General features: G+C 39.3%; 2 protein-coding genes across 2 annotated transcripts in view; both read right to left on the bottom strand.

Moving 5' to 3' along the window:
- Nucleotides 1-1,953: 1,953 nt before the first annotated feature.
- Nucleotides 1,954-7,932, bottom strand: LRAT (lecithin retinol acyltransferase). Its single transcript, XM_027866856.1, has 2 exons — nt 7,265-7,932; nt 1,954-3,011 (listed from the first exon to the last, which is right to left on the bottom strand). Exons 1-2 carry the CDS (start codon nt 7,838-7,840, stop codon nt 2,859-2,861), a joined length of 729 nt encoding a protein of 242 aa, XP_027722657.1. The 5' UTR covers nt 7,841-7,932; the 3' UTR covers nt 1,954-2,858.
- Nucleotides 7,933-17,742: 9,810 nt separating this feature from the next.
- The window catches only part of LOC114046495, a 140,995-nt gene continuing 133,781 nt past the window's right edge, over nt 17,743-24,956 (bottom strand). The window contains exons 19-20 of the mRNA XM_027866820.1: nt 23,313-23,403; nt 17,743-19,452 (exon numbers count right to left, since the gene is read on the bottom strand). Of these exons, the coding sequence (XP_027722621.1) occupies nt 19,378-19,452; nt 23,313-23,403 (166 nt within the window). The 3' untranslated portion in view covers nt 17,743-19,377. The remainder of the gene's footprint in view (nt 19,453-23,312; nt 23,404-24,956) is intronic.

The following is a 24,956-nucleotide window of genomic DNA, read 5'->3' as shown; positions in this document are numbered from 1 at the left end:
ATATATACAGGACAAATTGGGAGTAGTCTCAAAGGAAAGACACTAAGATTAAGGATACCTGCAAAGGATTTCTTGCAGAAGGTGGGACTTAGCTGAGATTTAAAAGAAGGCAGGAAGCTGAGGCAGAGATGGAGTGGGAGACAGTTCTAGGTACGACAACAGCCAGTAAAAATGCTTCTAATTGGAGTGTTGCATGGGAGGAACAAGGAGGCCAGTTTCACTGGATGGCACAGTATGTGGAGAGAAATAGAGGGTACAAAAACTAAAAATATGGGAAAATACCAGAATAAGAAGGGCTTATTTAAAAGCCAGTCAGGATTTTAATTTTTGATCCAGGAGGTAATTATAGGGAGCTTCCGAAGCTTGGTGAATTGAGGAAGTGTGTGTTATAGGGTCAGACCAGTCTTTTAGGAAAATCACTTTGATAGGTGAATGGAGAATGCACTGGCCAGAAGCCAGCAGCTATTGTAATAGTCCAGCTGTGAGATAATGAGGACCTGCACAAACATGGCCACAGTATCAGAGGAGAAAAAGTGTTCAGAGAGAAGAAAAAAAAAAATCAAGACACTTCTACATTGTTTGGCATCTAGAAGACTGTACAATTTCATTTAAAAATCAGGAAAAATCCCTTCCCTTGCTTTTATGGGAAAAAAAAAAGGACTGAGGGCAACATAGTAATAATCTCCCCACTTTATTCTGGTACAAAAATTTATAAAAATGAAGTGATTCATACACACATCCCTCCTCCCCTCCACCCTGCCCCTCCCCTTTTTCACACTTCCATACTTTACAGCTTGGCAGGGACCAAAGCCTGTTCTTTACACTTGCCAAAAGGCTTTCTTCTTTCTTGATCTCCACCCAACCCCAACCTGGAGCCCATCTTCCACTTTTGCATAAACAAACACCTTCATCCCTGGGATAAGATCACCCAGAGAACCTCCCTAGTATCTTGTTTAACTCTTGAGTGTGCATCCTTTCTTACTCTAATACAAACATCAAGCTCTGGTCTTACAGCAGATGTTTGTTCTGGAGGCCGAGAACATCCACTCTCCTTAAAACCACATTTTAAAAATGAATTTTTATTTAATTATACACAATTGCTACAGTTACCATGTTATATATAAAATAAATCACCAAAAACCAGTGGAATTCCTGTGGCCACTGCTTTCACACATACATAATAAATATCTTAAGATGTTGATTTAATGGTAAGAAATTCACCGTATAACACATTCAGTGGTATAGCTCACTTCATTCATCTTTACAGTTTTTATTATTTTTTTTATAACTCAAAATCAAAGTTGTGGACAAGTTAGGGTTTGGGCCAAAAAGATTAACCAAAAAAAAAAAAAAACCCAGTCCTTTTATTTTTGCCGATTTCTAGCACTACTTACTAACCAAAGATCAGTAATTTTGTGATCGAATCAACAATTTGCAAACTAACCGCATTTAATGCTTTGGCAAACAGTTCTAAGGGAGAAATCTAGTCTAGGATAAGGATTCGTTTTTAATGTTACAGATCTTTCAAAAAGAATATCCAGATCACTGTTTTATTAAGACAATTTATCACTCAAACTCTTCACAAAAAAACACCCTGATTTTCTCAAACTGGCACCAATCCTAGTAAATACTTTGGACCTAGTCCATTTCACACTAAGAGCCCTGCATTTGATTTTATCATTGCTGTGGCATTTTAAAAATAAGTTAATAAAAAATACCGAGCAACAAGGGGGGGGGGAATCCTGAATGTTTTTTGTTGTTGTTTTTAAAATGACAGGAGGCATGATACAAATGTTTTTAATAGCCAACCCAGTACAGTGGATAGAGTGCTGGGCCTGGAATGAGGAAGACTCGTCTTCTTGACTTCAAATCCGGCCTCAGACATTTACTAGTTGTGTGACCCTGGGCAAGTCACTTAACCCTGTTTGCCTCAGTTTCCTCATCTGTAAAATGAGATGGAGAAGAAAAAGGCAAACCCCTCCTGTAGCTTTGCCAAGAAAATCCCAAATGGGGTCACGAAGAGTCCAACACCACTGAAGACAACAAAACCACAATAGGACTTGTTACCTAGGTTAACCGAAAGGTTCAAGAGGAAGCACAAGTCTTCATGAATGTCAAACAAAGGTATACGGGTGCCATTATTCCACAAATTTGTTTCCATCTTGGTTCTATTATGAGAAGGATAAACAAGCTACATTCTGAAGGTTCATCTTCCCTCTGATATATTGGCATGCTTTATTTATAGGCCTCCTTACCAAATTACTTCAAACCTACATCCTCTATCAAGCTCAAATGATTTCAATTGAGTGCAGGGACACTTACCAGAAAAGAAAACATAATGAAAAACATATGGATGTTTCCTTCTGAATCAGGGGAATGGTTTTTAGTTTATTATCCTGTCTCATTCATATAACCTACATTGAACTTACAACAGTAATGAGAGTAACAGTTTGCACTAGACATCAGAACCTTTTTAACCCTCAAATGTAGGCCTGACATAAAAGAGCAGTAATTACAAGAGCAAGGGAAAAAAAAAAAACATTACTAGTCCTCTTCTGTGCTGTTGTGTCTGTCTTGATAAGAAAGTAGTTTTACAGTACTTGGTCACAAGACGCTGTGTTTCCAAGGTTTGGAAGGTGCTTTACAAAACTTAGCTGCCTGAAAAAGATTCAGAAAGCCAGCCTGGCTCTTTGGCTTTACACAGTAAGCACTTTGTGTGATTCTTAATCACATCTTTATCCAGAACACAATGTTACAGGTCACATTTTTTTTTCTTTACACAATGCTTATACTGATTTGTGCTCTATAAATATATCATAGATTTAGAATACACACACTGACACAGGGTTGGTATATGTTTAGCCAGCCATCCATAAGCAGAATGGAATAAAGATGGCAGGAAGAGTAGTATGAGGTGCCAAGCCTAGACAGACAATTGATGCCAATCCCAGGATGGCTGAAGCAAGGACACTTCTCTGGTCCCGGATTATTATCTTCACGTTCTCACAAAACTGAAAAATAAAAATTAAAAAGATTTTAAAAGAGTTTCTTTGTAAAGGCATTAAGAATATAATGTTAAGCAATCCTGAAAATTTTTTCCTACTTATCCAATGAAACCACCAATTTGGGGAAGGATTTGAGATTTTAAAACTAAATTCTGAGCTCTGTAAGTCGCATCAATTAAATTCAACAAAATTTATTAAAGGGCTTACTAATGTGCTTTTATGTATTCTGCCAAGGCTGTAAAGACAAAAATGAAAACAGTCCCTGTGCTCAATGATATAAATGCCCCTTAAATTCTACTTTTAAGTTATTGTAAATTCAACACATTCAGGAATGTGTATAGGGAAAACTACCGATGTTTTGCATATTAAACACAGAACAGCTTCTAGCCATTTTTCAGAATCCAGGTACTAGGACTGAGCTGGAAGGAATCTTAAGAGTGATCTCAAAATTTATCCCACTTCATTTTACAGTTGAATTATGACATAAAAATATGGGAAAATGCACCATAAAACAGTAACATCCAGGAAGAAAATAGATTCAGAGTTGAGTTATATGTTATAAATGGCTAGTTGGATGATTTTATTAACCTTTGGAAAAAACTCAAGATGAACTACTTCTCCATAGGAGAAACATGAAAAAAGTACCAGGAAATAATCTCCAGTATCAAAGCTTTGGGAAAGTATTTCTCCTGAATTTTTGTGAATTCATAAACTTATTTTCTAAACTAATGAATTCATTTTGAGACTTTAATTATTTATAGAACATCATTTATTTTGAGACTCCTTGGGCCAAAATAATTTAAAGGGAAATACTATGATACTTTAATTAAAAGTACAATATTTTAGTACTTCTACTAGTAGGATGTCAGGCTGCAAATCTAGTGGATAAAGGCTACCTTGGAGTGAGAAAGACCTGATTTTCAAGTCCTTACTCTAACCCAGGGGAACTTAGCTTTTTTTTTTGTCATGAGACTTTTTTTGGCAGTCTGAAAAACCTATGGACCCCCTTCCCCCTTCTTTTTTTTAAAAAATGTATTTATTTATTTATTTTTAGTTTTCATCTTTCACTTTTGAAAGATTTTGAGTTCTAAATTTTCCCCCTTCCTAAGAAGGCATGCAATCTGATATAGGCTATACGTGTACAATCATATTAAACATATTTTCACATTAGTCATGTTGCAAAATAATAATCAGAACAAAAGGGAAAAACCATGAGAAAGAAAAAAAGAGAGAGAAAGCAAATAATATGCTTTAATCTGCATTCAGACTCCATAGTTCTTTCTCTGGATGTGGATGGCATTTTCCATCATGAGTCTTTTGGAACTGCTATGAACCCCCCTCTAACAAATATTGTTAAATTTACTAAATACATAGGATTGCCAAGGGAACTGAGGTATTTAAGTACAAGTTTTCAAACTAACTTTTTAAGTTCATAGACACACCAGTTTAAGAACCCCTGAGTCTCTCAAAAGTTACCTGAAGTGACCCCAGGGCAAATCACTCATTTAACCTTTCTGTCTCAGGGCAACTTTCTAACACATAAGCTGTATAATTAACTGTTCCCTGTAACAACGAAATCACAGGTCTGGACTCTGTGCACTCCTTCCCCAGTTCAAAAATTCAAGGAATAACATATAGATCAAAATCTTTCCATCAATGTGGATATATAACATTAAATTTTACAGCAATTTTTAACAAAAAATTCTAATTTGTTCTTTTTAAAAGGACAGATTTGTGACTGAAATGGAAGCATGTGGTAGGCTGAGAACTCAGGCTGACTATTTTTCTGAAGAGAAGCCCAGTCCTCTTTTGGATCATGACCTACTTCTCTAAGTGCTGCACACTGGGAAAAACCATTCTTTGAATTATAAAATTTGGGATGAAGATTTCAAAAACTAAAACAAAACAAACCAACAAAACAAAAGAAAATAAAACCAGCCAGTCCAGTAGGCAGGCTCTTTTTGTTAGGCTATTCAAACTGAAGACAAAAACCTCTTAGCTACAGAAGAGGTATTAAGCAGCTAAAGCAATTAAAACACTTCTCTTCCCAGTCTGTAAAACCTGGCAGAGTTTAGTGATGAAAAGCTATGCCATTGGTTAGACATGGAGGTAGAGGGGGCGAGAGAGACAGGCACAGAGAAGAGAGGGGGGAGAATGAAAGAGACAGATTTGTCCATTTGTTCTGTAGTATACTGCCAGACTTGGTTGGAGTCTGGAGAGAAATAAGGTTGTGAATCTTCCCTACATATACACAATATGACCCTCGTGGAAAATCATTTAACCTCTGAGGATTACTCAACCTCTCTTCATTTGTAAAATAGGGAATACATAATACTAGTAAATCACCTCATAGGGTTGTTCTGAAGGATCTAAAAGTGCTTTGCATACTTGAGGTGCCTAAATGTCAGCTATTCTTCATGTTTCTAAAATGAATTTTCTATCAAAAGACTTCTCTTCTAAGGGGAAGATAAAATTCACAACTCCCAGCCCCTGAGACATCTCTAGTAGCACTAAATAACCTTACCACCTAATATAATCCAAAGTCTGTGAAGGCTGTTCTAACTAGAGTACTCATGTGTGTTCCAATAAAGAGCAACTCCTAATTACCAGACAGAAATACTGTTCTCTCTTTGAGTAATGATTTATATGCTTGGTTCCTAAATAAATCTGCCGTGTTTCCTTTTGTATACTTTTGGAGCCAGGATTGCTAAGTGTGGTAAAATTCACTTATAACTAAGCCTAGACTTTGGTAAGGTTGTGACTTCATTTCACTGCACACAATGCAGTACTGTACCTTCATTTTATTTGGAAAATATGCCAGATCCTTTCCATATTCAGTCCAAGAAAGCTAATAAAAGCAAAAATAAAAAGTTTTGTATTGCTTTGGAGACTAGTGGTTAACTATTTTTTAAGGGAGTCAATACAATATGACATAAAACAACTATTAAATCATTGCTTTATTAGTATCTGGGCCCAATTTCTAAGGAACTATGCAAAAAACACTATTCTATTATCTTAAGAAAGTTTTTCTAAAAAAAGAAGTGAATAATTTTTAAAAAAATCAAAATCCAGAATAAATGTCTTACACTGAGTTCAGAGTTGTTCTTCTTCAACTCAACTGACATTTTTAATCATGTGCAAAAGACAAGATGATGATACAAATTTAGCATTTCTGAGCATGCAAAATATAATCCATTATTTTAAAAAAAAGTGATTGTTCATTTTTAGCAATTCACATTACGGTGTTAAGTAGCCCTGTCCTTCACATGGCAACCTTTGCTTGCAATCTAAAAATTTTATTACAGGCTTAGAATTTTAATCAGTTTCAAAAAAAGAAAAAAAAAGTACTTTAAAATCATTCAGTCCTCAATTTTGAGCTTCATGGCCAAACATAATAATTTAAAACTTATGTAAATTCCTATTTATATGGTCTTCCATTTTCAAGATGGCATCTTAAGCATCAAAGAGCCTGCCTGATATTGTCAAATTATTCTTGGGGAGTGTTAAGACAAACTAAGGGTTTCAGGTTAAGAAGCCTTAAGGAATCCACAACAGGAATAAACAGCTAGCTTGGTTGATACCCCAGAAACAAAAATGAAGCCACCCACCCCCAACCATGTGGCTAGAAAGGCTTTGCTTGACTCTGTTTAAAAAAAAAAAAATTCAGAGGAAGGGAGGGGTTTGACAAGCAGTTTAGACTATGCCAAGGGCATCAGTGGAGCTTGCTGAAGAAGGAAACTCGATTCCTCCCTCCATAAAGCAAATTTTAAAGGGTACAGGAGATTTTTTAAGAAACTGTAACATATAAACTAGGACACTTCCTTCTTTTTCCAGCCTTACTTCCTGGAAAAGGTGCAATCACAGGGTGACAAAATTCTCGTGGCCCGAAGTTTCATTGCTCCTGTGTCACTAAAAACTGTGTTTAGGGTGGACACCCAGCTGACTTAGAGGTGAAGCTAATAAACACAGCTAAAATGGAGGGGGAACCTTCAGTTAGCATCAGATAGATGTTTTTAAGAGTTACTCTTGGAGAGGCATATCTTTAAACTCGTTTCTCCCCTTTCTAAGAGCAAGGAAAATGTTAGGAAGTCTGACAAACTTTGGGGTTCGGAAACTGACGCTATTAGGGTTGGGGTTTTTTTGTGAGTGCTTTTTTCTTTTTTTTAAGGGGTTTTGTTGAAGAGAAGCCAAATTTCCCCGAAGGGAGTCAGATTTCTCTACATGTCCCCTCTTTTCACAGTGGGTGTAACTGCCTTTACCTTGTCTGCCTGGGGGCTGATTGGGGCACCGTATCTACAGTACGTGACAAAGTGCTCGCAGTTGTTCCACAGGAGGCTATACGAAGTCATGCCCAGCAGCTTCTCTGCCCGGCGGGCCACCTCCTCGTTGCCCAGCGCCTTCCTCTGCAGCGACTCATCCAGGTGGTTGACCAGAATGTTGGCGCCGTAAGCAAAGTCCTCCACCGTGTCCACCCGGATGCTGGCGACCTTGCAGATGACTCCCAAAATCAGCCTCTTATTGGACACCACCGGCTGGGTCAGCAGCTTGTCGTCGGTCAGCGCGAGCAGGATGTCGGGCATCAGGTGAGCGACCTGGTTGTCCCCCAGGTAGATGCCGTAGTGGGTCAGATGAGTCCGAGGCACCTCCAGTACGTCGCCGCGGAGGAAGGAGCCGATGTCGTATAAGTTCCCCTTGCCCTGCTGCTGCTGCTGCGGCGGCGGCAGCGGCGGCTGCTCTTCCCCGGGGGCCGCGCTCCAGCTGAACAGTTTGAGGTTGGACAGGAGAAGCAGCTTTTCCAGGAGCAGGGACACCACCTCCAGCATTGGGTTCTTCATCCTTTATCCGGGAAAGAGACAGAAAGAGACAGGGAGGAAGAGCGCGCGCTCAGGAGGCGCTCGGGGAGCTGGGGGCTCGCCAGCCGTGCCGTGGGGGGGTCCTGCGCCAGGTCACCTGCGGGCTGGCGGCTTCTCCCTAGTCCTCCTCCCGGCTGGGGAGGGCAGCGCGGCTGACAGCGGTAGCAGGGCAGGAAGCAGGCACACAGGAGGCAGCCAGGGAGGAGGGGAGGGCGAGACCGGCAGGGCGAGGAGGAGGAGCGCACCTGGAAGGTGAGGCCGTCCCCGCAGCGGGCCCCGCGCTGATTGGCGCTGCCTTCGGCCTTCGCCTTTTATCACAGTCTGAGGGGCGGGGCTCGAAGGCCGTCACAATGCGAAAAACGCGTCCTGATTGGGCGAAAGGAGGCCGCGTGGTGCCGCTGGAGCGAGGGAGGAGGAACCGAACTCACTTTTAAGGGAGGGATGCCGAGTTGTTCTTTGGGATGGCTGGGAGCTCCTCGCGCTGAATCTGGTTTTCCAGGACCTAGTCCGGCGACCTTGTGGGGCCTTTCTGGTCCCACTGTTCAGTATGTATGCAGAGACTCCTGCTCGAAACATGAAAAAAAAAAAATCTATGGGAACCAAAGCAAAGAGATATGGTCGGAATGCATTCAGAGGCGGAACACAGGGTTAGGAATCCCGAGTCTCTGCTTACTTACTTGGGTGACTTTAGGCAAGTCACTGCGCCTCTGAGTTCTGTGCCAGTGGAGACAAAAGACTTGGCCAAAGACAACTTGGCCTTTCTTCCTGAGCCCCTCTTCAGTTTCTGTGCTTTGGTACTATCTTCTGCTGGTGAAAGTCCCCTGGGGAACAGATTTCTTATGCTAGGGAAAGCCTATTAGATAGTATCACTTTCAGGGTACTGAGCAAGTTTGACGAACAAGTACCCTCCTCCCAACAACAATACCTCAGCATCTTAAGAATAAAAAAAGGCAATGAATCTCTAGAGCACCGGTCCTGGAGTCAGGAGGACCTGAGTTCAAATCCGGCCTCAGACAATTGACAATTACTAGCTGTGTGACCCTGGGCAAGTCACTTAACTACAAAAGCCTAGCCCCCTCCCCCCAAAAAAGAATAAAAAAATGGCCAAGCAAATGGAAGTCCCTAAATAAAATATATTCTAAATTCTGTAAAGCAGAAATAGAGTTAAGGTTGCTTGTACATGGATTTTTGCACACTTCACTTATCCCAATTTTAGAGTTCCCATTAAATACTACATCAGTTTGTAAAATCTGGAGGTAAAGGGGAACCTAAAGAGGTCATTCAAACCATTTGCCTTTACAGGTGGGGAAATTGAGGTTTCGTGAAAAGAAGTGATGATGCCCAAGGATACACAGGCAACAGGTTACATAATAAGAGAGTTAAACGCCCAGATTCAGAGCTCTGCCCACTGCATCAGCTTGCCTCTTGTTGCTATTTGTTTCCCTGTAATATTAGATAAGCACAACAACAATATAGGTGCATTCACTCCTTTTCTGACCAGTAACCATGTTAAGGAGGCATTGATCGTGTGACGTGCATTAAAATCAGAAAGGTTGGGCGCACACACACACATACGCACACACACACACCCACACCCACACCCTATTGTATTGACAGTTTTAGTAATGAAGTTTCCCAAGATTTTCAAGTTTACACGTCCATTCCCTTAACCTACTACTGCTTCCCAAGAACCGTTACATTGTATTGTTCCTTGCTTGAACTCTAGGGTGCCCGCTAAACGACCACAATTGTTTTTCTAGGCTTTGGGAGTTTTCCTTTTAAAAACGCTACAGTTTAAAGGTGCAAAGGGAAGGCAGTAAAGGTTTATGAGACTTGAGGACTTAACAGAGAAGGAAAAGGCACCAGGGCGGAAACAAGCACTCAGACACTGATTTCTTTTCAGAGTACATCTGCATTCTAAATAGGTCGATATGCTGGCCAACGGAAAACAGGTAGCTGGAGGTGGGTAAGGAAGGGAAGGATGCAGTGGGAATATGGATTTTTTTTTAACCACAACCAACTAGTCTCAGAGTTCCTGGAGCCGACTGCCACCTCCAAACCCTCAGAACAGAGTTACATGCTAATCCATTATGTAAATATATCAATCCCGGGGGACAAAGCTCACAATAGAAAGCTTCAGACAGGTCAACAAAGCCGCGCAGTCTGAGGCTAATAAGTTTCAGCCACAGAGCAAATTCCCGGCTCCCCAGGGGGAGGGAGGTTTGCTGGGGGGGATGATGGATGGCGGGACATTCATCTTACCTGGAAGATGAAGAGGTCCTTGGAGATCAGGAGCGGAGGGGGCCGGGTTCCCCATTATCCTTCGAGACTGGAGGGTTTTTTTGTTTGTTTCTGTTTTTTGTTTTCCCCTCCCATTCCTCTGTCTGCCTGGAGCGCGCCCTGTCCCTGTTACCCCTACTTGCCAGTCACTTTTGTTCATCTTACAGACGCGTCATAGTCACATTAAAGCTTCATCCAGCAAAAAAAAAAAAGGAAAATTCCGATTCCCAATAGACGCGAAGGGAAGGGAGGAGAGGGGGAAAAGAGGCGGGGTAGGATGGGGTGGACATCTTTTTTTCCCACAGTCTTACCCCAATTCTGAAGCATTCGGGGACGCAGAACATTAAAATGAACATCCTCCCAATTTACTTGAGTTGCTGGTAAATCGGGAAGTGTAGTAGTCACTTGCCCATAACATACATTTCCGTGTGTCCAGGGCAGGGACCGAAAGAGGGAATCTCAAAAGGTCCCTGGACAGTATGTAGTAAAACTCGATAGGTTGATAGACGGACAATTGGAATTGATTCTGGTTTCTGAAGGCCCATAAGAATGCATGGGACATATTCCATCTATCTTGGGAATCAGTACAAGTGCAGAAAGATGTTTCATGGCAACTTTATGAAGCATGTTTTAGAACTATGTGTCCTACTTTCCTGTCCCATTTCTCCCAGTCCATACATACATACCTGAGCCAGGATGAATATTACAAGAAAATATATATTCAATAAGCATTAATAGTCTGCCAAGGGCTTAGTACTTTTTTTGAATCTGAATTTTCATATTTGCTCCTCCTGTCCTAGTAGAGGAAACAGGAGTGGGATGTTATTGTTATTGAATTGTGATTTCTAGACAGCTCAGAGTAATGATCAATTTTTCTTTTTTTATTAGGGTTGGAATCCAGTTTCCAGATTTTTAAGAAAAAAAGCTATAGAAATGGGCTTTTCTTTAATTGGAATGAAATTTAAGAAAGTTGGGAAGTAGAGGGAGGGGCTTCCTTGAAGGTCTAACACATTTAACTGTTCGGGGCTGCCAGTCCCAAGTATGTTATGTTTTGCTTTTCCTAAAGGCCTCTATTTCTGTCGGAAAAATCCGTGTTCTAAGAAAACAACGTCCCTTTTGACTATAATTTCCAAACTTTAATCTTGCATTCTGAAAACTAAGTTGCGCCATTCATCCTTGGCACTGGATTCTCCAGCTGCACTCCGACAAAAGATTAGGAATCAGACAAACTAAAGGTGTAGCAGAGGAATATTTCTTTCCCACCCCCATCCCCCTTGTTTTCTGTTGCCTGCAGCAAAACCGTAAGGTAGTTTGGGTGTTGGCAAAATTAGGTCTGGTTTGCAACGTGTTTCACATTAAATTGTAGGATAGACGAACTCGCTAATAATTTAAGCAGAATCCCAGTCTCTCTCTCCTTCAACTGCAAGTTTAGTTTGAGGGGGCGGGGCGACTCCCCTTAATTACATTTTCAAGTGCTATTTCAATTTACTGAGAAGTATTTTAGATGACTTTGTAGTGATTTGGAATGATTTTTCACTTACACATTCACAGAAAAATTGCAGAAAAAATGTGCCTGTCTACCTGGTTTCTTAAAGAAACCCGATGATTAATTCATATACAGAGGAAAAGATAATGGAAACCTAAATTAAATTAGAAAGCAGGTGCTTGCACTGTGTCAGGAAGGGAGCATTTAAAAAAATAAAATTCTAGTAACACATATATATATATATATATATGTATATTTGTGTGTGTGTATATGATTCTTATTTAGAAGAGAAGAACCCCTAGATTCCCAACTACAGGTAGATGGGGGAAGAAAAAACTAAAATTTCTAAGAACCCAACAGGACAAGCAGCTATGGTTCAAGAAGGAGGGTCTGGCTCAGATCTAGCAAAATGCCAGCAGTGGCCCTCCCTTCCCCAGAATCCTAAGGCCTTCTTCCCTCACTCAATACCACAGGGTTTAGGCTAAATTCCTGACATTTTCATCTTATTTCACCAATCAGGTTTCATCACTGGGAAGGCCTGTGCCAAGCATTCAGTGGAGGGTGGATGGCACTGCCTGGGCTGAGCCATTTATAATCTTTTTAGAACCAAATCTTCTCTAGACTTTTGGACAAAATTCACAGTTCCCAAATCACTCATGTGTTTCTGGAAGATTATGGGATTTGGGAGGTGGGCAAGGAGGGCAGAGTTAAAACATTTCCTCCACTGCAGTTCTGGGAGGGATGCTGCGTTAGGATCGTGGCATTTGTCTGTCTGAACTTCTATTTGCCCTGCCTGCTGATTTTCCCACATCTCAGCGACCACTTTGCTGTGGATGATATTATAAAGACAATACCTCACTTCAGCATATTCCTTTCAAGCTCCAAGCAAGCTGCTGATCTCCAACCCCTTCTCTAGATGCTGGGGCAGGTCTTTAATGGCAAAAGTGCCCACGGGTTAATGATACCCTTTGGAGCTAATCAGGATAAAAGAATATGCATGTTGGGGAGGCGGGGCTGGGAGGCCAAGGATTTGAGGCAGTATTTCATAGGAGCATAGGAGGCAATGGAAAGTTTTATTTGAAACTGGGTCCTGTCACTTCCTACTGTTGTGAACTTGGTAGGCTTTGTTTTCTACATCCGTAAAAAGAGGAGGTTGCACTAATTGGCCTGGATGGTCAGCCCTGAATCTATTGTCCTGATTTGGAACTGGAACGAACATTAGCCATCAGGTGTAGTTAAACTTGCTTCTTTTACAAATGAGGAAATGGAAGTTCAGACTTGGAAAATGACTAGCCTATGTTCACACAGGTAGTTAGTAGTAGCAGAAGGGAGATGCAAGGCCAGGTTGAATCCAAACTGGGCTCTCTTTTACTTGGAGCCCATGGATCAAGGTCCTAAAGCCCTTTATATCAACAATGCCTCTTGACTTGGCTATTTAGACAGCATATTCATAATACCTCTGTGGCCTCACTGCAGTACTTTGTAACCCCTTAAGAAATGCCACCAGTATTCAATTACAATCTTGAACCATACCTTTTTTTTAAATGGGAGAGAGAGAAGATATTTTAAAAGAAACCAAAAAAAATCCAAAAATTAATTTTAGAAATGACAAAAATGTTTAATCCAAAGTTATTAAAAACTTCTAAATTATTTGATACACTTTAAAATTAAAAATATTTCCATAGCTATAACATTAAAAAATTAGCATTAAACAGGAACAAGAAATTGTATTTTCAATTAGACAACAGAATTAGAACTAGAGAACAATTTAGTTAGAGAACAGCGCTCTGTAGAGGTATTTTATTAAAATAGTTTTAAAAATTTTTTTCTAAACTTCATTTATTATTATCAGGCAATATCAACACACCTATTTGGAATTAAGTGAAAAACACTTTTTCACTTAAACTATGACAAATCAAAAGAGAAAATGTGGCTGCATGTGAGGGAAACAACTATACTTGCTTTTATTACAGTTCCTTTCTACAAGGAACTCTGTATAATCCACACCAGAACCCCATCCTCCCAAGGTACTCTGCACATAGAAAACTCTTAATAAATGTTTGATGAATGAATTACTACCTCTTTGTAAGTTAGCTTTACCATTCATGTCATCTTACACATTCACTATTATGCACAAAAGGAATTGTGAACTGAGAGGATCCTCTTAATCAAATGAGCCAATTAAAATACTGTCTTCTAAATTACAGCAAATGACTTGGAGAATATACTCAGGAATTTTGTAAGATGTCATAGAACTAGTTTATAAACGAATTTACTGAATGCACATGTCAACTCCCATATCCTTGGAGTAAGCTTGGCTTCCTCCAGATCTTTTGGGTTTTTCCTCAGTACAATTTTGTCCTCAGCATCCTCAGCTCCATTGATACTATAGTTCTTTTATGGGCCTTCCAGAAGATCTCAGACTTGAAGACACAGAGGAGACCAATCAATCCATCCTGGAATCCCTCAGGAGATCTGCAGGGACTGACCATTCAATAAGCCTCACATTGGTCTAAGGGATCCAGGACTGAATGAGATAACTAGTACCCCCAAATAGTGAACTGATCTTACTAGAGATACAAAATCAACCCTGTCTCCAAAAGATCCTTGAAACTGGGGTTTTCCAGGGCCAGCTAAAATCCTCTAGGCCCTGTTGGCACAATTAGTAATAGCAGCTGACATTTAGATAACTAAATCTTAAAGTGCTTTACAAAGCTTATGTAGCTTGGTCCTCACAGCAACCTAGTGAGGGAGGCGTGATTATTATCATAATTTTACAGATGAAGAAACTGAAGCTCAGTGAGATTAATAGAGTTGCGCAGGGGTTACATAGCTAGAGAGTGTACAAGGAGGGTGTTTTGAGTAAGGTCTTCCTGATTCCAGGTACAGTACCTAGTCTCTAACAGGCAGGACCAGCTCTGAGCCAAAGGGTTTGGCCAGAACCAAACCAGGTGCAGGAATGAGCTAAGACTAATGGTATTTCTTTTTTCTTTTCTTTTTTTTTTTTTTTTGCATTCACTTGTGTCAAGCAGAGCTCTGACAGTGGGCAGTTAAGTCACACCAACTCCAGTCACTTAGCATTTTAGCGTAGCATTTTATCATCTAAAGGGTGGCTATGTTTTGTGATCTTGGGTTAGTTATTTAATCTCTTAGTGCCCCAAGTAACATTATAATATGCAGAGCATGTGCCAACATAGAGGAAGTTTTCTCCTTGGGAGTTCTTCATACCAATGGATTGGCTAAAGAAAAAAGGTGGTTATAATATAAATTTATTTTTGCTCCTGACTGCTAAAGTATTTCTCCTTTACTAGGGTCCAGTTTTGTATATTTTAATGATCTCTGGCATTTCATCTTGGATGCCTCATTGCCAAGTGACACAGGGCAAGGAGGACAAAATACCTGCTTTTCTCCTTAATTTTTCTTTCCGTCCCATTACAGTTACCACTGAGATCTCGAGGATCTTAAGAGATCATGCAGTGAAAGGCCTTTGCGCAGGGATTTGGTTTCTTCTAAGCTTTTTATAGCTATACTATTAGCACTCAACTAATAACATACAGACATTTCTGAGGCTTAAGTAATGTTTACAAAAGTGTTTAGAGCTACAGATTAAAGATAGTACCGACATCCAAAGTACTACTAGTTAAATTAGATCCTTCTAAATTTTATTTACTTTGAGCTGTATTCTTTCTTAACTGAAAACTGGACATCAAGGGTCCACAGTCTTTTTGTGAGACCCTAATTTTAATTTTCCTGAAAGCTTGCAATTACTTCTTGGAACACTTACCTTTTTCAATTCCATATACTGGCTTCCTGGCCTCCTTAAAGTCTCAACTAAAATCCCCCCTTTTTTTTTTACAGGAAGCCTTTCCCAACTCCTCTTAATTCCAGCACATTCTCTCAATTATTTCTTATTTATCTTGTATATAGCTTGCTTTTTATATATTTGTTTGCTTGTTGTCTTCCCCGTTAGACTGTAAGGTCCTTGAGGCAGGAGCTTATCTTTTTCCTCTTTTTGTATCCCTAGCGTTTAACACAGTGCCTGGCATGTAGTAGGCACTTAATAAATGTTTACCAATTTGGTTGATTGATTCCAAGTGACAGCCTACTAAGGCAAGTAAGAATGTTGAAAGTAAAGTCATTGATTTGTAGATTTAGGGACCATCACGTCTGCCCCCTACTTTGTTTTACAGAGGAGGAAACTAAGGTGGAAAAAAAGCTAGGTGATTTGCCCAGGGTCACACAGCAAGTGAGTGTATGTAGTATTTTAACCCAGATCTTCCTGATTCCAGGTCCCGTATGCTATCTGTGGAGCACTTGAAACAGGCCCTGGCACATAGTTGGCACTTAATAAATGCTTATTACCTTTCCTTCCCCCTATCTAATACACTACACTTCTGCTGAACAAGAGGAAAATAGGCCTTCAATCCCATAGCTATTGGAAATGCCTGCAACTTCTGGAAAGGGTATGTAAGAGAGATTGAAAGGACTCGATATCATCAACCAGTTTCATTGTTTAGTAGGTTGTCTGCTTCCAGACTACTGATAGATCCAAACTTTGGTTAGGGACTCCTATCTCCAAGCCAAGTTAGTGCAAGTTTGACCCATTGTCAGGGAGTCCAATATAGCTGCAGTAGGAGTGATCTGGAGAACCTCTGCTCCATTTGAAGAACTCACCCAATCTCCCTGGTGAGATTAGTGGAGGCCCTCATGAGTTCACTCTGTCCTCGAAGCAATGGGCTTCTTCATGTATCCAGTGAAACGAGTGGTGGCCCTATCTGACAAAGATCCTTGCAATCTTATCAATCCGATTGAGGGGACTCATCAATTGGTCAGGGTTTCTACTGATCACTGCTACACAACAACCAAAACTAACAAAAGATCAAATGAGATTGATTATTAAAGTTGTGAAAGAAGTCTTTACTTTTATAAAAAGTTTCTTTATGGAATGAAGTCTCCCAATGCAATGAAAATGATATGATTTTTAAAGTTTCAGTTTAGTAAAAACATACTAGGGCCACATTTATTAGATAAACTGAGACATATTTTAGGTATGTTAGGCTCAATAAATAAAACCTGCTCAAATAAAATCTCACTCAATAAAACCTGCTGCCTAACTAAAATGTCATCCAACTTTAAAATGAGCAATACTCATTCTGGTTTGGTAGGAATCCAAAATCACTCCACCAACATTTTAGAATGACAACTGAATCCAGAGTTATGTCATCACCCCATACGACAAGGCATCTTTGAGTGATCCTCTAAAGTTTTCTATTTTTGCCCTAATTAGGTATAACACTTGAAAAAACAGCATATCACAGAAAACAGCTTAATTTTCATGTAATTTATGCTAATTTTTATTTATTTGTTTGGTTTTTGTTAGGCAGTTGGGTTAAGTGACTTGCCCAGGGTCACATAGCGACTTTGAACTCAGGTCCTCTTGACTCCTGGGTCAGTGCTCTCTAATTTTTATTTAAAGTAGTGTTTTTGCATTATTATAATGTAAAATAATTTCTATTACCTTAATGTGTTCATATTTCACCCTTTTTAATTGCAAAAGATTGACCCAAACAATTCTGTGTTCAAATAGATTAGATATAATGGTGTAGTGTGTTCATATTTTACTTAGGATCAACTAGAAGGGACATTAGAAATCCTGTGGGGAAACTGAGGCCCAGGGAGATTATCTGACTTGCTCAAAGTCACTCAGGTACTAAAAGCCAGGATTCAAACCCTTTTCCAAAGTAACCTTGTTTTAATACCCATAGAAGTCAATACATTACTGTGTCAGTCTTTTTCCAGCTTTCTTCTTTTTCAACATCACATTTATAAATCTGTTTATTTTCCATAGTACACATGTAAATTTGTGAGTAGTGATGGAGACTAGTTGGGCAATTATAAACTTAGCGGAAGCTCCCCAAACTCAAAGAACATCACTGAGGGACTGAATTCCCACACCCTTGGAAGAGACACCACTTCCCATATGGAAGACAGCTTCAAACCTAACTATCTAGGGGGCAGATTTCCCCACTTTCCCGCACAGCTGATTCATAGCTGAGTGTCACCAGGGAATTCTTTGTCCTTTATTGGGATAGGACAGCCAAGTAGTTGAAAAGCAGTGTGCTGTGGAATATTGGCTTTTATTATAAAATCACAATAAAAACTGGCAGAATTGAGAATACCATTTTACTCAGAAGCTTTGACGTACAATAGGTTTCACAATGGACATCTGACCCAATGTCTCATTTATTATATATGGTGTAGTAGCAAAAGCATGACCTGGGAGTTTGAATAACAGAATTCAGGACCTGGCCCTTCCATTAACTGGCTCTGTGAGCTTGGGCAAATTATTATACCTCAGCACCTCAGTTTCCTCATCTCTAAAGTGAGAGGGGCTATGCTATGTGATCCCTAGGGTCACCATCAGATCTGAAGTCTATTATTTTATTTTATAAGGGACAAATGATAAAGGATAGATAGCCTCATACCTTGCCTATGCCATTGGCAATAAGGTTGCAGGTAAAGAAGCCATATTGATGTGGTAACACCAGAGGGGCATCAAACTCAAAGAATTCATCTATGCACTTAAAGATGCAAAAAAAAAATTATTTTTAAATAAAGTAAAATATTTCACAAGCTTAGTATAGCACTATTTTGCCATCGTGTAGAATTTGGCATAATCTAGGAAGGGGCGTCCCTTCAGATCCACTCACGAGACTTACAGCTAGAAGAGATGTCAAGACCATCTGGTACAAACCCCTCATTTTAACAATGAGGAAACTGAGGCCCAGAGAGGTTAAGTAATTTGCTCAATGTCATATGGATAATTCATAGAAGAATCAAGAGTGAACCCATGTCTAATGCTTAGCACAGTACCTGGCACATAGTAAGTACTTAATAAATGTTTATTAATTATCTAATCTCTAACTTCTAAACTTAAATACAGTTTTCTTTCCAATATACCATAATGCTTTCTTCAAAGTAGCTAAATTATTGGTTTAAAAAAAGTCTTTGGGGGTACAGAATAGGGCAATCCTGTGGACCAAGGCAGTTTAATGGCAAGCCTTTATTGTGTATTAACATATTAACTGAATGCACTTTTAAATTTCATGCCTTCTGACTTCCAAGATAGGATGTTGAATATTGGGATATTTTTTTTTTTCAAATACAGCTGCCTGAAAAGAAAAAAAAAACACTAATGTTTTCAAATAGCACTCATTCTAGATAATAAGTAATTGAGGGCTACTTTTGATCCCAGATTTATAATCTGTACCCCCAATGCATAAGGACTTCTATGAATTACAATCAGCAAGAAATCCGAAGAGGCAATAACAAAGAATAAGATATATTGCTCATAGATGAGCGCTAAAGCCAACTCAGTGTAGATTTTGGCATTGAGTGTGTGTGTGTGTATGTGTGTGTGTGTATAAACAAAGTATGTTTTTACCATCATTTAATAAGTATATTTTATAGGAAATAAAGAAAAGTTGCATTAAATGCTAAGAAGACATACATAAATGATAGACTAAGCCAGTCTTAGTGGTTATTGCATAAAAGGTGAACACTTTGGTGTCTTTTTCTCAAAGCCACTTACCCTCTCCCTCCCACTGATAACTTTTTGGTGGTGATGTAGCTGTTGACTCACCATGCTACTGTTTATTTATTATATTTACTCCTTTGGTCTTTTGTTTTAGTTTCAGTTTTGTGTTTTTATTAGGAAACATTAAATTTCCCAAAGTGGATGCACTTGTTTTGGTCATTCTACTAGGGATTTTAAATCAGGAACGTTTTTAATCTGGAAGTCCAATAGCATTTGTCCAAGAGCTTTGCCCTGTTGAATAAATAGAAATCATTAAGCTTATTGCCTACTCCACAGTAACTGCTTTTATTCAACGATACATAGATAAATGTTTTGGAAAAGTAACTTCTATTTCAGCTGGCTTGAGTGAGTGAGATTTTATCAAATACTGTGACTCTATCAAAATGCAATTAGGCACCCAATAACACAGAGCAAATGAAACAACAGAGCCAGAGGTGGGAGAACTGCCTAAATAGTCTAAGAATAGTCTAATTGGGTACATTTTGTTCGAGGAAAAGAAATAAAAGGCCTCAGTGTGTCAATAAGTAGACAACCCATGAATGAGAGAAATTGGGGGGAAAAACAGTGGAAAGTATCCAGAGAGAAAATGTGGTCCATTGCTACTGGCACCCCAAGAAGAACTCCCTTTATGACATCCCCAATAAGTAGTCATCTAGTATCTGCTTGAAGACCTCCACTGATGGGGAACTCACTCCTCAGGATGGCCCATTCTACTTTTTGGAGTGTTAAGAAGCTTTCTCTTAGGGTCACTGAAATCAAATTCTTATTCTGCTGATAACTACCAAAGTTTCTTATCTCATCAAAGATGTCATGTTGCTTATTAACTTAGACAAAAAAAGAATAATTAAACAGTGTCTGCTATGGTGGAAATTCCACATTCCTTTTCTTCATCCAATCCACTGCATTCTAAAATTATCTTAGCTCCAAGGGCCCTGCCCTAAATGCCTAGGTGTTTTGTGCCTACAATGGACTGATTAGAGACACATCTACAGCTATGTTACACTGAAGGCAAATTTGTGTACCTCTAATTTTAAAGTTACGATATCACAAATAAGCATAGTTCTATGTATGCCTAATTTATTAAGACAGTGTCAAATCTAGCAAGAAGAAATAGAATAACAATATAATAGAATAATAATCCAAAGGGCTTTACAAATATTATCTCATTTGATCCTCACAACAATCCTGGCAGGTAGGTGCTGCTATTATCCCTATTTTACAGATGAGGAAACTGAGGCAGAGAAAGGTTAAATGACTTACCCAAGGTCACACAGCTAGTATCTGAGGTTAGATTTGAAATCCAGTTCAATAGAGGAAATAAAGGGAAAATGTGGAAACTGTGTGCTGTTACAAGTTCAAAATTTGAAGCAAATCCCGGGAGGAGGGGATTGGGGGAATGCTTATACTCTTGCTCAGGCTACTTTTTTTTTTTTTGACCCCTGCTTGCTGTCCCTAGATGAATGTAGTATCTAAGATAGTCTCATAAGAATCTCATAGTTTGTTCTTTCTCCTGGTTTCTCCTATTGGTTCTAATTCTTCTTCACAACATGACTAATGTTGAAAATAGGTTTACTACGAATGTATATGTAGACCCTATATCAATTTACATGCCATCTTGGGGTGGGGGGAGGGGAGAGACGGGGATAAAATTTGGAACTCAAAATTGTTGAAAACTAAAAATAAATAAATTTATTTTTTTTAAAAAAAGGAACATCATTGTTTGGAAGGACCTCAGAGGTTCTCAAGTCCAGTCTGTCCCTAAACAGGAAATTCACTCTACAACAACCCCAACAAGTGTTCATTTATCCTCTGCTTAAGAATATAAACTCCTTGAAGTCAATGACTATCTTATTAAGCATATATTAGGTGCTTCCTAAAGGTTTTTTTTTTAAATGAATTACTAAAGTGAACCACCATTGATGGAGAACTCACTACCCTTTAAACAGCCCAGGATTTATAACATTTATATAATTAGAAGATTTGCAAACTGCTTTACTTGTATTATTTGGTCTGGTGCTCTTATTACCCCATTTTACAGATGAAGAATTTGAAGCTGAATGAGGTTACATTACTTGCCCACGTAACACAGCTAGTAAGGATCTGAGGTGAGTTTCCCACTCAGGTTTTCCTGATTCTCAGTTCCATGTTGTGTTCCCTATGCCACTTAACTGCTTGAAGTTTATAAAAGAGTTTATAAAGGACTGAGCAGAGTTATACAGAACTGAAGAGGGGTTCTCAGCCTACTCATGTAATTTGTATTCAAGATATCTCAGAAACATCCATGCCTACTGCATAAATCAAGTTATACCTTTCCTTAGTTGAGAACAATGACAAGGCAGGGGCCTGAACTATGGACCATGTTATGTCTCTTGCTCTCTTAGGGTATCTTCCCTTCCTTCTTTTCCTTTTATGACTCTCTTCCCTCTTTCCTCTTTTTCCCCTGCCCCAACTCCCACCACCCTCAAATGCCAGTTGACTGACTGATTGGCTGGCTAACATGCTGGCACCAATTAATTCTCTTGCCTTTTACTAGCCCAGGCCTAGCAAAGAAGCCAGTTTATTGAAAATGGTCTTCCATTAGAGAACCATAATGTAGTCTACTTTTTCTGTGCCCAGGAAGGTGTTACCCAACTTTAGACAGTAGCTTGACTTACATGACCCTTAAGTAATTCTTATAACAGACTACTTTTTTCCTTTACTTGAGCACAAGATGGCTCAGTTTGGGTACTCAGGAAAATCTTGGTCCCAACAGCCATGTGGATACTGACTGCCCTACATGTGGCATTTCTGTTCGCCTTTTTATAGATGTATAATAGAATTCAGATACTGGGGCATTTTGAGCAGCATCTTAGAAGCTGTCTCCCAAATCGATTGTTTTGTCTAATAAAGCAGTTAATCTTATCTGCCATAGTGAAAATGGTCTTCCCCCACCCCCACAACATTTTTAAGGGTAGTGATCTCCAGGATACAGGAAGGCCCATGCCAGCTAGGCCCCAGAGGGATAAAGGATGCTTAAAGAAGCCATCCTTTCCATAACACTTTTAAAGTGAAGAACTACAAAGGCAAGAGTGAATAAGCCAAGCCAGTCTAATTTTGCAAGACCAGATACCATGGACTAATCAATAAACTCTTTCCTATTACCATATGACTAGAAGACACTGTAGAAAGGAGTGCAGGCTAGAAGATTGGACAGTATCACTAAACCTCCGATTTTTTCCAGGTAAAACTTATACCTGTTTGTTTAAAAATAAAACATCTAATGATTTATTTACACCTACAAAGAAATGTACTATTATGAATTATCCCTGACACCTACCAAGGATTCAACTTAAGAGGGAAACTCCCAAATGCTACAAAGAACGTGCTGGGTTTGGTTTCATCTTTCGATTTTTAGTCCCCGTTGTAGCTATGGCGGGTTATCCTCTAGTCTAGCTTGTCAGGACTCTGCCCTCAGCCTGGTCTCAGCTTGCACTTTGGGAGATGTTAATTATTCTTATCTATACCTTTGTTTCTCTCAGATAAAGATTTCACTGAACCTGTACCATTCAGAGTTATTCACTCTCCAATCAATAGTTTTTCCCCTACTTAGTTCTCTGTGGTTGCTTTACAATTTTTCTCTTTACATGACTACTTCCAAATCCTATTAATCAATTGTTATTGATTAATATAATGATTACTGATTAAAGCACATATAAATTTTACTACTAGAAGTAGCTGCAATGGAAATTAATTTAATTCTCTTCCTCTCTCAGTGGGTCATCCTGGATTGTAATGAATATTAAGCACAAAAGTAAGCCAAAGAGTCCCTGGTAACACTTCTTTCAGGGTGGAGCTGTAAGCTGACTGGTCACAACATCCTCTCAGATATGCTTGTGACATAAATACTCTGTTTTGCATGGCTAAACATATATAACCTATATTAAACTGTTTGCCTTCTCAATGGGGGTGTGGGGAGGTAGGAAGGGAGAGAATTTGGAACTCAAAGTTTTAAAAACCAATGTTAAAAATTGTTTTTACATGTAACTGGGAAAAAACAAAATACTGAAATGAAATTTTAAAAAAAGAAATTCATTCAAAATCTAGATACATACTTGTGGGTCATTCCTCAAGGATGCGAGGCCGCCACCACCAAGGGAGTTTTTCAAAACAAAGTTTAATGCATATATTCCTGGTAACTCATATCTGCAAAGATAACACAGTTGATTATCATTCATTTTGTCTGTATAGGTGCTGCTAACACATCTCTGGGCCAGCTTGCTGCTGTCCAGAACACAAAAGATTCAGGTGGAAATGAACCAGGAATACAGTGGGCAGAACAACAATCAGTCAATGAATGAGCATTTATTAAAGATCAACTATGTACCCTGAATAACGACAGTAATAATAATAGCTAGCATTCACATAGAGCTTGAAGGTTCGCAAAGCACTTAACAAATATTATTTTATCCTTACAATAACTCTGGTAGGTAGGTTCCCACCTTTCCAGATGAGGAAACTGAGGAAGACAGAAGTTAAGTGACTTGCAAAAGGTCACTCAGCTGGGAATTGTCTGAGGCCACACTTGGTTAGGTCTTCCTGACTCCAGGTCCAATGCTCTATCCACTGTGCTACCTATAAATCTATAACTAGCATTGACTTCAGTGGCTATGTAATCCAACCTAGACGTGAAAAGGAATCCCTGCTGTAAGACACTTGACAAAGTGAGTTAAAATCCGGCCTCAGACCAAACACTCGACACTTACTAGCTGTGTGACCCCGGGCAAGTCACTTAACCCCAACTGCCGAAAGAAAAAAAAAAAAAGAAAGAAAGAAAAAGATACTTGACAAGCCAGCATCTCCTTTAAGACCTCCAAGAGAGGGAATCCCTATCTCTGAAAGCAGCCCAATTCACTCTTGGATAGCTTTAATTCTTGGGAAGTTCTTCCTAATATCAAGCCCCTTTGCACCTCATGGGTACCTAATCCAAGCCCTTCATTTTACAGATGAGGAAAATGAAGTCCAAAAAAGGTAACTGGCATGCACAGCATCATGCAGGTAGTAAGTAGGAGATTGGCGATTCAGACTAAGGGCCGGTGTCTCCAAACTGTTTCCACTGCACTGTATTAATCCTTAGATTTCAGAAGCTCATTCAATTAGGAATGAAAAAACCTGTTGGTAAACAAGGAGAAAAATGGTATTTCAGGTATAAGGAGTAAGTGAAAAAAAAATGGAGACAGAATTGGGAATTATCAAGTGGAAATGCCATTTGATTTAGGCAAAATAGAGTCATGGACAGAGGGATGGCCTGTCCAAGTCCTACCATATGTATCATATACCTGTGTGACCATGGACTTAAATCTCAGCAATTCTCTAAGAGTAAAGGTTAGGGAGAATCTGCACTAATAAAGGGAGTTTCAACATAGGGAGTTCTCCTACATCAGTGATTTCACCAATATGAACCAGGAGAAAAAAAAAAGAGGATACTTACAGAGGAGTAGGAGGAGCTGGGAGACAGAGTAGGTAGTCTGACATCTGATCATTTTTAAAAGATGACTTTTTATGTTTCATTTTAATGAAATAATTAATGTACTAGATGCCAGGGATTACAAAAATGAAATAATTCAGGGATAGTTACACATACTAATGCCTGCTTCCAGGGAGACAAAAGGTGGTGAAATTCTTGAATTTGGGGATTCTGAACTCTGCACTGGGTTAGGTCATTTGGGTGCCTCCACGAAGTTTGGTATTAATATGGT

This window comes from Vombatus ursinus, unplaced genomic scaffold, assembly GCF_900497805.2.
Source record: "Vombatus ursinus unplaced genomic scaffold, bare-nosed wombat genome assembly UNPS02014784.1, whole genome shotgun sequence".
In the NCBI taxonomy this organism is placed as follows: Eukaryota; Metazoa; Chordata; class Mammalia; order Diprotodontia; family Vombatidae; genus Vombatus; species Vombatus ursinus.
The sequence above is the reverse complement of the archived record's forward strand: the minus strand, read 5'-3'. Positions and strand labels throughout refer to the sequence as shown.